The sequence below is a fragment of the Salvelinus sp. IW2-2015 genome, linkage group LG36 (genome assembly GCF_002910315.2).
Source record: "Salvelinus sp. IW2-2015 linkage group LG36, ASM291031v2, whole genome shotgun sequence".
NCBI lineage: Eukaryota > Metazoa > Chordata > Actinopteri > Salmoniformes > Salmonidae > Salvelinus > Salvelinus sp. IW2-2015.
Genome location: NC_036875.1, coordinates 3,682,736 through 3,701,093, shown reverse-complemented (window position 1 = coordinate 3,701,093; position 18,358 = coordinate 3,682,736). Strand labels below are relative to the sequence as shown.

Sequence of the window (18,358 nt, the reverse complement as noted above, 5' to 3'; positions counted from 1 at the left end):
TAAGACTAACGTAACAAAATGTGGAAAAAGTCAAGGAGTCTGAATACTTTTCAAATGCACTGTAGGACGAGTCAACAACATAATTTGGGTATAAATTAAGATTAGTGATGCACCGATATTACATTTTTGGCCGATACCGGTATCCAATATTTTCCTTGACAAAAAAAACGATACGGATACCAATAACCAATATTTAAAATTTTTGCGGCCTTTTAAGCATTCTGGTACAGTTAAATAGTTAACACACACACATGGACGCAGCAGTCTAAGGCACTGCATCTCAGTGCAAGAGCTGTCACTACAGTCCCTGGTTCGAATCCAGGCTGTATCACATCGTCCGTAATTGGGAGTCCCATAGGGCGGCGCACAATTGGCCCAGCGTCATCCGGGCCGTCATTGTAAATAAGAATTTGTTCTTAACTGACATGCCTAGTTAAAGAAATGCTACACACACACACCACACTGACCAAAAAGTTATTTTGTTGGCATTTACGTATATTCCCTTTACCAGTAAAACATAATCAAAACCTATTTCTTTCACTTACTTGCTGTCCTGTTTCGTTGTTCAGTCGTTTCATTCTCTACCAGGATTCCATATAACGCTGTTTGGGTCTATTTGACGTGTTAAATAACACAACATAATCTGTTTCAGTAGCTATAGTTAGCTAGCTAACTATATAGCTTGGTGTCATCATCTAAAATTACCCTAATTTAATGGTTAATGGTGGTCGGACCCATCGATGTGAATGTAGCCACAATAGTGGACTTTGGGGTTAGCCTTCAAAATAAAAGTATGTCATAATCCTACTATTTGTATTAATTTGCATCACTGGCAATGTCATACTTTTATTTTGAAAGCAAACCACAAATTTCACTATCGTGCCTAATCCTTATTGTGGCTAGCTTCACAACACAACCTGGTCCGTTGGAGCCTCACTAGCCAGATGAAGCTAGCTGGCTGCTTATAATGTTAGCTTTGGGCAACAGGGTTAAGTAGCTGGCTAGCTATTTATTTTCATGAACTGAAGTTCAATTTCAATAGGCGAACAACAAGTGGCAACCTACCAAATACTCACTCACAAGGATTCCTAAATCATTGCTAAGAATAATGAAAATTACTGCAGTTTCTACTTGTCATTGTTTTCAGGCTGGTTGTAAGTTGCGGTCAAACAAATGATGCTTTATTACCAACGTGGTATGGGCTAGGTTAGGAATGCTATGTTGCACGTGTTGCAACATTTTACGTGGCGTTAATACGTCATGTACCTAAGTTATATAGGTATGCACAGGAGCTTTGAAATCGTTTTTTAACATTGGCGTTAATCTAGACATCGGCCAATACCGGTGTTGGCATTTTTAGCTAATATCGGTCGATTCCGATATGTTCACCGATATATTGTGCATCCCTAGTGAAGATAATATGAACTTTTAAAAGATAGATTTTCACTGGAAGGTTATTTTAATAATTAATATTCCTGGTGCTGGATAAACCCATCCCGATGACGACCGAGCTAGGGTCGTAACCCTGTCTGTCTCATTAATAAACACTTTGGAGAGCAGATACCAGCATTGAGGGGAATTCATTTGGGATTTCCATGAAGGTAACAGAAATTAAATTAATAGAAAACATTGGAAAAAAATTCAAATCACGAAAAACAAAAAAATACATTTGACATTTTAGGGTAATTTAACAGACAATAGTCGCTCAGTTGTCCTGAGCGACTTGCAGCGACTTTCGTTCAGTAACCCTGGTATATACCAGCAAGCAGATTCATTTTGTGTTTTCCCATATTAATGCCATCTTAATAAATACAGTTATCTCCACTGAGAGCAGTAGCACCTGGAAAGGCTATTTCTGATGTCTTTGAGGGGGTGTCTCCTCTGTCCTTCCTGCTTCCTCCTATCATGTTTACTCAACTCTGTTTACTCTCTCTTTCCATCTGGCTGTCTACATTTAAAAAAAAATCCCCTAACTTCATTTCACGCAATAAATGCATTATCCCAATCAGTACTGATGAGCTGAGAGTGGACGGATGTGTGTGAGTGCGTGTCTCATTAAATACTTCCTGTTATCTCAGGCTAATCTGCATGGAAGAAAAGGCTGGGTGTTCATTAGCTGCACCTCCGTTTACCCTGTCTTCACTAATTGCTTATGATCCCGCAGTGTGTGTGTGTCTGAGATGTCTTGAATGCAGACGACAAATTAAATCCACATTGTCAGTCAATGAATATGAAGAGAATTGTTCCACCCAGCAACAGTCCATTCTCCCCCTCTCCTCCTCTCTCTCTCCCTCCCTCTCCTTCTCTCTCTCTCCATCTTCTCATTCCCTCTCCTCTCTCTTTCACTCTCTAAAGTGACAGACATGTTATCTACTTCAGGTATCTTAAAACCTACATGTCTTCAGGTCTCAGGCAAGGTAAAGAAAGGAAAAGAAAAGACAACAAAAAAGTTTAAAAATAATCTGCTCTATCACTGTGAACTAATCCACACACCTTCCTGTCATTTTCATCCCTCGCTTTCTGAGAAGAAATCCCAAATAAAGACAAATGGGCAGTCAGCATTGACAGATGCACGTCATTCCCATAAAAACCAGTGGTGTAGTCAGCTAACAATGACAGATGCTTCAGCCGATGTGGTTTATTGATGATGTCATTATCGCATAAACAACACATCATAAAGTCATATTGCATTTTTTCTCTGCACACACCTGGTATCCAATCAGAAGTGGATGATAAGGAAGGATGGTAAGGAAGGATGGTAGTGCAAATGTGCAGATTAGTCAATTTAGCATGTGATAGCCATAATAGTATCTATGTAATAGCCTAGCTCAATGTTTCCTTGTGTCTGACTGATTTCTGGTAGGTTGATGGCAAGAAGAAGTGCGTGGTATAAGCCAATCCTTAGGGAACGTCATTACATCAAGCATAATAGCTCACCCTTTCTAGGCATTTGACCAGACCAAGAAGTCCCTTCTCTGCCCTGTATTTGAAGGATAGTTAAAAGATTGAGGTGACACACACCCAGAACGTTTTGTAGAGGTGCCGGCTAACAAAGCGCGGACTAACGAACACACTGCATTGCCGAAACATTGGTTAGGGTTTTCCCAATCAATTGTTGGAAACATATGTAGAGTGTAGAACTTTATTTTTATGCATTTGAAGGATAGCATTGGCCCTGCAGTTTTCCATGGACGTTTCCCCAAAATCTTTGTCGATAAAGTGGCACTATATTTCTCTCGACAAAAGAGAAGCAACGAGAGAGCAGCTATTGTCAATCTTTTGTGTGTGAATGAACAAAAAGTGTCAAATGAAGAGCTTTGCTGTTCGACGACTGGCCTGGGTCTGTCATTGAGAGAAACAGAATATCATGTAAGATATAGAGCTTTTGGGATCTCACCCCAGTTTCGTCAGTCTCTGTATGACTCACAGCTATTTCTCCATCCTCAGAACCTCATTCCTTGGCTAGCAGTTAAAATATTTATTTTCTATTCAATCTGCTCTCAAAATAAGTTTTTGGGGCAAGAGAAACCACTTCAAAAAATGTATACCTAAAACGGGCCAGTTAGACATCACCGGCGAGCCAATGCAAATTTCTTTGTATTTCTATTCGTTTTGGGATTTCTATTTGAAATCAAGTTTAGATTCAATTCATTTCATGACCTGATTTGCTAGTTTTTATTTAGTTTGAGTTTTTATCTTATTTACATAGTTTCAGTTTTAGTGTTAAGAATAGAAAGCATGCGTGGGAGGGTTGGATCCATTTTTGACTGTTTCAAGAAAACTTGACTAGCTAGTAGTCAGTTAGCCACTGCTAGCGGTCATCAGCTAACCTTAGCCCGGTCAACTCCTGCCAGTCTGCACAGTGCGATTCAATTCAGAGCATACCGGACTGCTTTTTCTCCACCAAGTCTCCATTTCTCCGGATTCCTACCACAAGCTCTGAACCTTTTCACCTGGATCAGCGCAGCTAGCTAGCTGCTATCCGAGTGGCTAATCCTGGCTAACGTCTCTGTCCCGAAGCAAGCACCAGTTAGCCGGGAACTAGCCTCGTGCTAGGCCCATCTCCCGGCTAGATGAAGAGCATTTTTCTACGGCTGGCCATGCTTTCCACCTGGCTACCCCTACCCCGGTCAACAGCCCTGCACCCCCCACAGCAACTTGCCCAAGCTTCCCCCATTTCTCCTTCACCCAAATCCAGATAGCTGGACCCCTACAAATCAGCTGGGAAAGACAATCTGGACCCTCTCTTTCTAAAATTATTCGCCGCAATTGTTACAACCCCTATTACTAGCCTGTTCAACCTCTCGTATCGTCTGAGATCCCCAAAGATTGGAAAGCTGCCGCGGTCATCCCGCTCTTCAAAGGCAGAGACCCAAACTGTTACAGACCTATATCTATTCTACCCTGCCTTTCTGAGGTCATCGAAGGCCAAGTTAATAAACAGTGTGTCAAATCAGAGGGCCTGTTGTCCGGACCTCTGGCAGTCTCTATGGGGGTGCCACAGGGTTTAATTCTTGGGTTGACTCTTTTCTCTCTCGCTAGAAACAAAGTAAACATTGTTTAGAAATTTGCTTTTAGTTGCCTAGTTTCCTGCATTGACATATACTAAATTCATTTTTAAATGAGTGCGTTTAATGGTGTTAAAATACACTAGTTATTTGATGTCATGCAGCCTGTAGTTTTTGTGTTTATACTTTTTCATAACCACAAGTTTGATGTCGGACGACAATAGAATGTTCATGATGTCACTGTGACTACGGCCAATAGCCTTTAGTCTTGAAATCTTTATTTGATAGTACATGGCCTCACATGTGAATCCTTAAAGAGATGGGTGGGGCTAAGGCTTAAGAGGATGTAAACAATGCTGAATGGGTGTAGGCAAAGAAGAGCTCTCCAGTAGGTTAACCAAAACATTCAAGGTCCATATTCTCAAAAGTTAGGTTTTAAGTTTATCAACTTTCAAAGCAGAATTACATTCCCATAGTTCCCCACCTGTAGTGTATGACATACCATTTTCTAGCTCCGACTCTTTACTTTTATCCAACGTTAAAAACACCATTTAAAATGTTGCTACATAAGACTGAATCAAGCCGGTCACATTCGTGTTGTATAGTTTTTTTTGGGATGTCACTTCTTGGTGCTGGGGCAGTAATACATACGGTGGCGGGTCAGGTCATAGGTTAGGTTAGGTTAAATATAAATGATAGTCAATCTCAATGTGACTTGTATTGAAAAGGAATAACTCCGAGACTAGTCCCAAAAATATGGTGGAACGAAACTCTCTCTCACCCATGTTTACACCAATCCAATGCTTTTTAACTTTAGTAGTACATGTAAGAAGAATACATTTAGCAAACAAAAAAATATATATGTAGGCCTATGGTACATCCTTTTTATTTAAACTGAACAAAATGGCGAAGTGGTCTCCCGAGTGGAGAAGTGGTCTAAGGCACCGTATCGCAGTGCTAGCTGTGCCACTAGAGAACCTGGTTCGAGTCCAGGCTCTGTCGCAGCAGGCCGCAACTTGCAACGATGGGAAAGGACTAGAGGTCGACCGACTAATCGACATGGCCGATTAATTAGGGCGGATTTCAAGTTTTCATAACAATCGGTAATCGGCATTTTTGGACGCCGATTATGGCCGATTACATTGTGATCCACGAGGAGACTGCGTGGCAGGCTGACCACCTGTTACGCGAGTGCAGCAAGGAGCCAAGGTAAGTTTCTAGCTAGCATTAAACTTATCTTATAAAAAAACAATCAATCATAACATAATCACTAGTTAACCTCTACTTAACACCCATCCCGGATCCGAGAGCATCCTCATCAGTAAAAGCTGACTAGCATAGCCTAGCATAGCGCCACAAGTAAATAATAGCATATAAATATCATGAAATCACAAGTCCAATACAGCAAATGAAAGATAAACATCTTGTGAATCCAGCCATCATTTCCGATTTTTAAAATGTTTTACAGCGAAAACACAATATGTATTTCTATTAGCTAACCACAATAGCCAAAGACTCAACCGCATATTTTCACCATGTTTGTACCGCATAGGTAGCTATCACAAAACCGACCAAATAGAGATATAATTAGTCACTAACCAAGAAACAACTTCATCAGATGACAGTCTTATAACATGTTATACAATAAATTTATGTTTTGTTCAAAAATGTACATATTTGAGGTATAAATCATAGTTTTACCTTGCAGCTACCATCAAAAATATCACCAAAGCAGCCAGAATAATTACAGAGAGCAACGTGAAATACCTAAATACTCATCATAAAACATTTATGAAAAATACATGGTGTACAGCAAATGAAAGATAAACATCTTGTGAATCCAGCCAATATTTCAGATTTTTTAAGTGTTTTACAGCGAAAACACAATATAGCATTATATTAGCTTACCACAATAGCCAAACACACAAACGCATTTATTCACCGCATAGATAGCATTCGCAAAAACCAGCAAAAGATGTAAAATGAATCACTAACCTTGACCAACTTCATCAGATGACAGTCTTATAACATCAGGTTATACAATACACTTATGTTTTGTTCGAAAATGTGCATATTTAGAGCTGCAAACCGTGGTTATACATTGTGAATATGTAGCATCGATTCACCAGAATGTACGGAGCTATTTTGGACACTCACCTAATCTGACCAAAGAACTCATCATAAATTTTACATAAAAATACTTGTTGTATGGCAAATGAAAGATACACTGGGTCTTAATGCAACCGCCGTGTTAGATTTTTTAAAATAACTTTCCCATAACAAACAGCTTGCGTTATTGCAAGACAGCGCCCGCCAAAACGGCAGAGAATAGGAATAACATTTTCCACAGAAATACGAAATAACATCATAAATTGTTCTTACTTTTGTTGAGMTTCCATCAGAATCTTGTACAAGGRGTCCWRGGTCGAGGATAAATCGTTGTTTGGTTTTAGAATGTCCTTTTCTCCTGTCGAATTCGTGCCACAATGCTAGCCAATGTTGATGACGTTCCCAGTTTCTCTCGACGCAAAGAATGGAAAACTCCAAAAGTCCCAATAAACGTTGAATAAACTGATGAAACTCGGTTGAAAAAACCTACTTTATGATGTTTTTCTAATATGTATCAAATAAAAACAGAGCCGGAGATATTAGCCGTGTATACCGAACGCTTTTCAGAAGCCAATGTCGAGCTCCGCCTCGCGCCTTGGTAGACAAAGGAAATTCCTGACCTCCCACTCCAAAGGCTCTTGTTCGACCTCAGATCAAGCTAGACACCCCATTCCACCTTCCACTGCCTGTTGACATCTAGTGGAAGGCGTATGAAGTGCATGCATATCGATAAATATTAGGCAATTGAATAGGCAGGCCCTGGAACAGAGCATCGTTTTCAGATTTTTCACTTCCTGTATGGAAGTTTGCTGCAAAATGAGTTCTGTTTTACTCACAGATATAATTCAAACCGTTTTAGAAACTTGAGAGCGTTTTCTATCCAATAGTAATAATAATATGCATATTGTACGATCTAGAATAGAGTACGAGGCAGTTTAATTTGGGCACAATTTTTTCCAAAGTGAAAACAGCGCTCCCTATTGACAAGAAGTTGTTAACTACACATGGTTGATGATATTACTAGTTTAACTAGCTTGTCCTGCGTTGCATTTAATCAATGTGGTGCCTGTTAATTCATCATCGAATGATTGATGGGTTGCAACCCGTTCGATATAATACGGAATGGTTCCGTATTTCACTGAACGAATAGAACGTTGTGTTTTCGTAAATAAAGTTTACGGATTTGACCATATTAATGACCTAAGGCTCGTATTTCTGTGTGTTTATTATATTATAACTAAGTCTATGATTTGATAGAGCAGTCTGAGCGGTGGTAGGCAGCAGCAGGCTCGTAAGCATTCATTCAAACAAGCACTTTCCTGCGTTTGCCAGCAGCTCTTCGCAATGCTTGAAGCACAGCGCTGTTCATGACTTCAAGCCTATCAACTCCCGAGATTAGGCTGGCAATACTAAAGTGTCTATAAGAACTTCTTAACTGGGAATATTGAAGACTCATCTTGAAAGGAACCACCAACTTTCATATGTTCTCATGTTCTGAGCAAGGAACTTAAACGTTAGCTTTTTTACATGGCACTTATACTTTCTTCTCCAACACTGTGTTTTTGCATTATTTAAACCAAATTGAACATGTTTCATTATTTATTTTTTAACTAAAGTTATTTTATTTATGTATTATATTAAGTTAAAATAAAAGTGTTCATTAAGTATTGTTGTAATTGTCATTATTACGAATATATCAGTTGAAGTCGGAAGTTTATATACACTTAGGTTGGAGACATTAAAACTCGTTTTTAAACTACTCCACACATTTCTTGTTAACAAACTATAGTTTTGGAAAGTTGGTTAGGACATCTACTTTGTGCATGACACAAGTAATTTTTCCAACAATTGTTTACATGCAGATTATTTCACTTCATTCACTGTATCACAATTCCAGTAGGTCAGAAGTTTACATACACTAAGTTGACTGTGCCTTTAAACAGCTTGGAAAATTCCAGAAAATAACGTCATGACTTTAGAAGCTAATTGACATAATTTGAGTCAATTGGAGGTGTACATGTGGATGTATTTCAAGCCCTACCTTCAAACTCAGTGCCTCTTTGCTTGACATCATGGGAAAATCAAAAGAAATCAGCCAAGACCTCATAAAAAAATTGTAAACCTACACAAGTCTGGTTCATCCTTGTGAGCAATTTCCAAAACGCCTGAAGGTACCACGTTCATCTGTACAAACAATAGTACGCAAGTATAAACACCATGGGACCACGCAGCCATCATACCACTCAGGAAGGAGCCACGTTCTGTCTCCTAGAGATGAACGTACTTTGGTGCAAAAAGTGCAAATCACTCCCAGAACAACAGCAAAGGACCTTGTGAAGATGCTGGAGGAAACAGGTACAAAAGTATCTATATCCACAGTAAAACCAGTCCTATATCGACATAACCTGAAAGGCCGCTCAGCAAGGAAGAAGCCACTGTTCCAAAACCGCCATAAAAAAGCCAGACTACGGTTTGCAACTGCACATGGGGCCAAAGATCGTACTTTTTGGAGAAATGTCCTCTGGTCTGATGAAACAAAAATTCACCCAACTTATTGTGGGAAACTTGTGGAAGGCCACCCGAAACGTTTGACCCAAGTTCAACAATTTAAAGGCAACGCTACCAAATACCAATTGAGTGTATGTAAACTTCTGACCCACTGGGAATGTGATGAAAGAAATAAAAGCTGAAATAAATCCTTCTCTTTACTATTATTCTGACATTTCACATTCTTAAAATAAAGTGGTGACCCTAACTGACCTAAAACAGTTTTTTTTAAACTTGGATTAAATGTCAGGAATTGTGAAAAACTGAGTTTAAATGTATTTGGCTAAGGTGCATGTAAACTTCCGACTTCAACTGTATATATATATGGCTTTTTTGGTCCTCCAATAATCGGGATTGGCGTTGAAAAATCACAATCGGTCGACCTCTAGAGAGGACTGTAACTACCAATTGGATACAACAGAATTGGGGAGAAAAAGGGGTAAAATAATAATTACATATATTTTTTTTTAACTGAACAAAATTATAACCGCAACATGTAAAGTGTTGGTCCCATGTTTCATGAGTTGAAATAAAATATCCCAGAAATGTTCCATACGCACAAAAAGCTTTTCTCTCTCAAATGTTGTGCACAAATTTGTTTACAGCCCTGTTGGTGATCATTTGTCCTTTGCCAAGATAATCCATCCACCACATGTGTGGCATATCAATAAGCTGATTAAACAGCATGATCATTAGACATGTCCACCTTATGCTGGGGACAATAAAAGGCCACTCTAAAATATGCAGTTTGGTAAAGGAAGATACACGACATGGACAAAAGTATGTGGCCACCTGCTCGTCGAACATCTCATTCCAAAATCATGGGCATTAAAATGGAGTTGGTCCCTTTCCTGGTCCCTTTGCTGCGTAACAGCCTCCACTCTTCTGGGAAGGCTTTCAACTAGATGTTGGAACGTCGCTGCAGGAACTTGCTTCCCTTTCAGCCACAAGAGCATTAGTGAGGTCGGTCAGGCCCACAGTCAGCGTTCCAATTCATCCCAAAGGTGCTCGATGGGGATGAGGTCAAGGCTCTGTGCAGGTCAGTCAAGTTCTTCCACACTGATCTCGAACAAACCATTTCTGTATGGACCTCGCTTTATGCACGGGTGCGTTGTCATGCTGAAACAGGAAAGGACCTTCCCCAAACTGTTACCACAAAGTTGGAAGCACAGAATCGTCTGGAATGTCATTGTATGCTGTCGCGTTTCCCTTCATTGGAACTAAGGGGCCTAGCCCGAACCATGAAAAACAGCACCAGACCATTATTCCTCCTCAACCAAACTTTACAGTTGGCACTATGCATTTGCGTAGCAGCGAGCGTTACACCACTCCAGCAGACGTGTGACGGTAATCTTAGGCTTGTGTGCACCTGCTTTAGAACTCGGCAGTCCCGCTCTGTGACCTACCACTTCACAGCTGAGCCGTTGTTGCTCATAGACATTTCCACTTGATAATAACAGCACGTACAGTGGACTGGCGCAGCTCTAGCAGGGAAGACGTCTTGACAACCTGACTTGTTAGAAAGGTGGCATCCTATGACGGTGCCACGTTGAAAGTCACAGCTCTTCAGTAAGGCCATTCTACTGCCAATGTTTGGTTATGTAGTTTGCATGGCTGTGTGCTCGGTTTTATATTGTCAGCAACGGGATGAAATAGACTAATCTAATAATTTGAAGGTGTGTCCATATTCTTGTGTATATATAGTGTATCATGACTCGCTTAAATAATTTGCGTATCAGGACTTGCTTGAATCATTTAAGTATCATGTCTTAACTCACTATGTTTCCAACTACATCAAATCATAAAGAGATAGCTAAGGACAGGTATATTTCAAAGAGAGACATATACATGAGTCCTTACTGAGCAATGTATCAAGGCTCTTGTATGGAAATGTCAATTTAATTTTGTTCTCAATCTACCGTTGTTAACATGAACTCAGTACCACATGAACAAATTATACATTTCCACGCTCACACAACCAACTGTACACACGCATGTCGTACACACGCAGCTTTTATAGATGGAATTGAAATACAATCGCCTCCAGCGGAGGTAATTGGCATGTTTGAATGGTTTTGCTGTTAACATTTCTGAGAAACACACACACACACACACACTGGGAAATACACACACACACACACACACACACAGGGAAATGCACACACACACACAGGGAATGCACACACACTGGGAAAATACACACCACACACAGGGAAATGCACACACCACACAGGGAAATGCACACACGCACACTGGGAAATGCACACACACACACAATGGGAAATGCACACACACACCACACAGGGAAATGCACACACACACACAGGGAAATGCACACACGCCACATGGGAAATGCACACACACACACTGGGAAATGCACACACACACAGGGAAATGCACACACGCACACTGGGAAATGCACACACACACACTGGGAAATGCACACACACACAGGGAAATGCCACACACACACTGGGAAATGCACACACACACACAGGGAAATCCACACACACACACACACACACACACACACACACACACACACACACACACACACACAACACACACACACAAGGGAAAATGGCACAAACACACACACACACACACACACAGGGAAACGCCAATGACAATATGACATTATGAACAATGTGAACTGTGAACTACAAGATTTTCCATCACTGTTTCGACCTTCTGTTTAGATCAAAAGCTGCCTGTGATTGCCACTTTCTAATATCTGCAGAGGCAGTTTGGATCCAAAAACTGTAATACCTATACTGAGTTCAAAGATTTGCATGAATACACATTTTGAATAGATTATTCACCTTCAATTTGTTTTTCCATTATTTCCAATTAATTTGAGCATGGCAATTGTCTACGGGCGCGGCAGACTGTGAAAAGGAAAGGATTAACAATGTCCCAGGGAAGATCATGCATGCATGAGCTCTGTGTGTCAAGGTTCCCCAGGAAAGTATCATTGATATATGGCTTGTCAGTTTTGACTGGCTTTTCAGTTAAAAAAAGGTATTCAGTTCTCACAAAAAAAATATACACTTAAATCATAGTTGGTTTGATTGATTGGTTTGATCGATCGGTCAATCATTTGATTGACATTGGTTGAAGGAAATACCCAAAAGTCTATCGGAAACATTTCTGGTTGAGATGTGAGAGCATCACGGCGGAAAAGAATACACATTACATCACATTCAACCATTCAAATGCCGCTCTCCACCAAAAACACTGATCATATACATGAAATATACAGTGAGCAACAAAAGTATTAGGACAGTAACAAATGATTTGATATATTAGCTCTGTGAGGTTAAAGTGCAGACTGTCAGCTTTAATGTGAGGTTTTTCATCCATATCAGGTGAACTGTTTAGAAATTACAGGACTTTTTGTTAATAGTCTTTCCATTTTAGGGGACCCAAAGTATTCGGACAAATTCACTTCTGTGTGTACATGTTTCTAAAACACTTTTACATTAATGTGGATGCTACAATGGTTACGGATAATCATGAATGAATCGTGAATAATGATGAGTGTGAAAGTTAGATGCACAAATACACTATACAGTGCGTTCGAAAAGTATATACTGTACTCTATACCATCTACTCCATCTTGCCATCTTTATGTAATACATGTATCACTAGCCACTTTAAACTATGCCACTTTTATGTTTACATACCCTACATTACTCATCTCATATGTATATACTGTACTCGATACCATCTACTGCATCTTGCCTATGCCGTTCTGTACCATCACTCTTTCATATATCTGTATGTACATATTCTTTATCCCTTTACACTTGTGTGTATAAGGTAGTAGTTGTGGAATTGTTAGGTTAGATTACTCGTTGGTTACTACTGCATTGTCGGAACTAGAAGCACAAGCATTTCGCCACACTCGCATTAACATATGCTAACCATGTGTATGTGACAAATACAATTTGATTTGAAGTTGTAGAAACATCTCAAGGATTATCAATGGAAATAGGATGCACCGGAGCTCAATTTTGAGTCTCATAGCAAAGGGTGTGAATACTTAAGTAAATAAGGTATATCTGTTTTTTGCTTTTAATACATTACAACCTGTTTTCGCTTTGTCATTATGGGGTATTGTGTGTAGATTGATGAGGGAAACAATTTATATAATCCCTTTTAGAATAAGGCTGTAACGTAACAATATGTGGAAAAAGGGAAGGGGTCTGAATACTTTCCAAATGCACTGTATACACAAAAGTATGAGGACACCCCTTACAATTTGTGGATTCGGCTATTTAAGCCACATCCGTTGCTGACAGGTGTCCAAAATTGAGCACACAGCTATGCAATCGCAATAGACAAACATTGGCAGTAGAATGGCCTTACTGAAGAGCTCAGTCACTTTCAACGTAGCACCATCAAATCTGCCCTGCAAGAGCTGCCCCGGTCAACAGTAAGTGCTGTTATTGTGAAGTGGAATCGTCTACATTTACATTACATTTAAGTCATTTAGCAGACGCTCTTATCCAGAGCGACTTACAAATTGGAAAGTTCATACATATTCATCCATATTCATCCTGGTCCCCCCGTGGGGAATGAACCCACAACCCTGGCGTTGCAAGCGCCATGCTCTACCAACTGAGCCACACGGGACCACAGTCTAGGAGCAAGAACGGGTCAGCCACGAAGTGGTAGGCCACACAAGCTTACAGAACGGGACCGCCGAGTGCATAGCACGTAACAATTGTCTGTCCTGGGTTGCAACACTCACTACCGCGTTCTAAATGGCCTCTGGAAGCAACGTCAGCACAAGAACTGTTCGTCAGGACCTTCATGAAATGGGCTTCATGGCCAAGCAGCTGCACACAAGCCTAAGATCCCCACGCGCAATGGCAAGCGTCGGCTGGAGTGGTGTAAAGCTCGCCGCCATTGGACTCTGGAGCAGAGGAAACGTGTTCTTTGGAGTGATGAATAACGCTTCACCATCTGGCAGTCCGACGGACACATCTGGTTTGGCGGAGGAGGAGGAGGAATAATGGCTGCAGCTGTTTTTCATGGATCGGGCTAGGCCCTTAGTTCCAGTGAAGGGAAACCTTAACGCTACAGCGTACAATGACATTCTAGAGGATTTGGTGCTTCCAACTTTGTGGTAACAGTTTGGGGAAGTACCTTTCCTGTTTCAGCATGACAATGCACCCGTGCACAAAGCAAGGTCCATATAGAAATGGTTTGTCGAGATAGGTGTGCAAGACATTTACTGGCCGTCACAGATCCCTTACCTCAACCCCATCGAACACCTTTGGGATGAATTGGAACGCCGACTGCAAGCCAGGCCTAATCGCCCAACATCAGTGCCCGACCTCACTAATGCTCTTGTCGCTAAATCGAACCACGTTGAAAAGTCCTTTCCGTGAATACTCGTCTGGTGGAGCACTGCATTTGCACATGATGCTGGAGACGCCTCGTTAAAGTTCACCAACCGAGCTCTGATGAGTGTCCCTGTCCCCCTGTGTGTGTTTGTCAGCATGTGTGTGTGTGTGTCACCAGCACTGCTTGTTCACGCTAATTGCACAACGAGTCATGATGGAACACAACAGCCACACAAAGGTGAGAAATGAGAGATCAGTTGGTAACCATGCCCGTATTCTGACAATATCTGAGGCTATTCCATCTCAGTATATTCCACCGTAGATGCTATAAGTCACTGTGGAACCCTGGCATGGTGGTCATTATTATCATGCAGCAACAATCAAAGTAATGAAACAATGACGATGCGATGTACCATGTGACATATTGATATTTTAGCTAGAAGGGAACTCCCCTCCAATCTGAGAATGTCAATTATGTAATGTGATGTAGTGGTAAAAAAAAAAGTGAGCACACACCGAAAGGTGTATACACATCATTGGCGTATGTTCACGCTCCACTATATCCTTTGTGGTGATGTCATGTGATACTAAACACAGGAGACAGACAGGAAATCACAACCGCAAAAGTTAAAAACGAAAGATAATAATACTCTTGTCTGTTGCTCTTCTGTTTTGGCCCGTGTCCAGCAGGTCTGGTTATGTACAGTGCTGTGGTCAGTCCAGATTAATGGAACTTGTTTGTGGGTCAACCCTTAATAGAACCCACACTTATGTTGACCAACGGTGGTTACTGGAGCTTAAACCACACAGGGGCCATTCCAAGAGGTCATAAAGTCAAAGGCAATCCATATGTAGGGAATGTTGAGAGTGGGAGGACTGTAGACCAGCTTTAGTTTCCGGATGGACACTAAGGATTCAAGGATCAAGGCTTGAGCACCATTGATTAACAATATTAGGAATGTGCAGGTGTCAATACTAAATTAATTGGAAATACTCTGTATGGATTCTGTCTGGCAACCGTATAGATTCAGCTTGACTCTAGAATCCAGTGTCACTTCTTCTTCGGCATGAAAATGTTTGATATTGAAATACCAGATTCAATTAAATATAATGACACTGGCCATGTTTCAAGTCGAATAAATCGAAGGCTGCTCTGGGAAAAGTCTGAACAACAGGTCAATAAACTAAAAGGAAAACCAGAACTTACTTGTTTGAGTTTCTTCAAGTCTTCATCCAACTCTAGATTGTCAAGGATGACGGCCACGAAAAGACTGAGCAGAATCTGCAACACAACCACAAGGGATTTATGAGAATACTTATTTTCAAATGATATCGAATGTTCCTAGATGCTGAAAACTAACCACCGAACTACTGCTGTTTTTTTTTTAGAGGTTAGTGTCATGGCATCGCCAGAGGCTTTTTCTGAAAATGAAATAAGCTCCTTTTCGTATTAGTGCTGTGTTCTGTCCTCAAAACATCTTCTGTGTCTGGCTGTGTCTGAGTCACCCCCGAAGCAGTCCGTGGTTTGTTATCTCATATCTTCCACTATCACAGGCCCAATGTTCAAATGTCAACTCTGATTAGCAGTCAAAAGCAGAGTGTCACAATCAACCCCATCTGGGTTCAAACAGTATTTTGTTTTACCATACTTTAGTTGCACTTGATTAAGCTTACCTAGCTAAATGAAACCAACGGAACAGTCCCAAAAATGTAAATCCTATGAACCCAGGTCTGCAATCAACACAGCTGCTGATTGGAGTCATACAGGGTGGTTGTGGATCATTTTGTCCACCCGTTCGACACATCACAGTGTCCATTTATTGAAATGCACTGTAGGTGCTTTCATGGTTTGATGAAGTCAAAACTACAGCCATAATTGACAATTGGAGTTAACATTTTCTGATCTGAAAACAGATTGACTGACTGATTATACAAATGCCATTGGGAGAGGCAATTTGTTTGGACAAGGTTACATAATTTCAACTCAAATTAAATTGTATTTGTCACATACCGAATACAACAGGTGTCGAGACCTTACAGTGAAATGCTTCCTTACAAGCCCTTAACCAACAAGGCAGTTTTAATTTGAACCATATCTCAACATGTCATATTGTATTTTATGTCAATCATCCACAGACAAGGACTCATTAAAGAGTTGCTCATGCTACTACTACAGAAAGAGTTATGCTGTTCCCAAGCCTTTTACTTTGTGGCTCATTTGGTAGAACATGGTTGACCATGGGTGATGGTTATGATTCCATACCAAAATATATGCACGCATGACTAAGTTGCTTTGGATAAAAGCGTCTCCTAAATTGCGTATATTATATATTACTAACTTTTTGTCTATGAGGGTAAAGTGTATCAACATTCTACAACCACATACTCCAAACTAACATTCCACTCTTCAAACACACATCAATCTATATGAATGTTATCATTTTGAAATGTAAAGAGCTTGCCTAGCTACATGAACCAATAGAAAAGTCTGAAAACTGCAAAACCCTGCCGATCCGGCACTCCAAGCAAGGATGAATTCAATGCAATCAAATTCACAACGCAAGCAAATGTATTCGAACCCATGTCTTTCTTATTCTTCTGAGAAGAATATCACAATGCATATTTAAAATAGAGGGCGATGTCGATTGAAAAAAAATCTGTATTATTGGTACCGGTGTGAGTAGTGCTATTTGAAGTTTTGTTTTGTAAATGTTTTAAAATGTCCTGTTTTTGGTTGAATGTCCCCTCACAGGAACATGGTTTTGTTGGAACTTGAACATCAAGGTGAATCTCCATATCTCCCTTACCACCGTTATGACATAGCCTGAATGGACCAACTGCATCACAAGGAAATCAGCATAGAGGTTCTAATTCTTAATTCTATGGAAATCATCAATGCGTTCTATATTTGCAACATTATAGAGACAAATTCGAGATTCTCCTCAAAAACAACCACACCTTCTGAGAAGACATGTTGTTTTGAGACACCTTAAAGTATTTTGGATATCTAAAATGTCATAATGACTTTGGCTACAAGTCCAACTCAGACTCTCAGTCGGATAAGGATGAGCCATACTAACTCTTACTTAGACTGCAAATATGGCTATGTATCTGGCTCTGAGCCTGAGTCCGAAGACCAATCTGAAGAGTCCAGAGAGGTGGGCCTTACCCTCTTCATTGAGCCCACACCCTCCCAGCCATCCTCTTCTGGTCCATCTGGCCAATGAGGTGCTGTGCAGTGACCAGGAATGATACCCTGACCCAGGCTGAGGTAAAACGCAGTGACCACGCTCCTGGAGGTCATTGAGGCCATGGTGGGCGAGCACCATGAGAACTACCAGAGCTCCAGCTTCAAGATCACCAGAGGAACCAGGAAATGTCCTGGTTCAGGAGCATGGATTCAGCAACAGCAGGAACTCAACCAGAGAGCACCAAGCCAGAGAGCTGACCCTTCAAGAGGGAGATCAGAGGAGGACACCTCTGAGGCCAAGCGTCTCCCAAAAAAGAGCCACAGAATCATTCACTTCTAATTGCCCAGGAGGCTTTCAGTCAGAGGGAGTGCCCTCCAAGAGGAAGAGAGAGTTTCCTTGCCCCTATCATGCCAACATGGGTCCCCTGTAAGTGAATGAGGAAGCTTGATCCTTGTAGTTGCACATTCTGGATGAAACTGAAGAGGTATTCCATATTTGGCTCCGTTTTTAATCTAGTATTTAATGTTTGCTTTTGTGCTTACATGTTTTTTCGTATGTAGGCTGCAGTGTCCTTGGTTGACTTTAAAATGAAACGTATTGTTATTGTATTTTTATCAGGTCAGATGAGGACAGTGACAGTGTGACAAGG

At 40.7% G+C, this 18,358-nt stretch overlaps 1 protein-coding gene across 1 annotated transcript in view; it reads right to left on the bottom strand.

The window, feature by feature from the left end:
• The window catches only part of nalcn (sodium leak channel, non-selective), a 277,249-nt gene that overhangs the window by 91,088 nt on the left and 167,803 nt on the right, over positions 1-18,358 (bottom strand). The window contains exon 17 of the mRNA XM_070437767.1: positions 15,726-15,800. Within this exon, the coding sequence (XP_070293868.1) occupies positions 15,726-15,800 (75 nt within the window). The remainder of the gene's footprint in view (positions 1-15,725; positions 15,801-18,358) is intronic.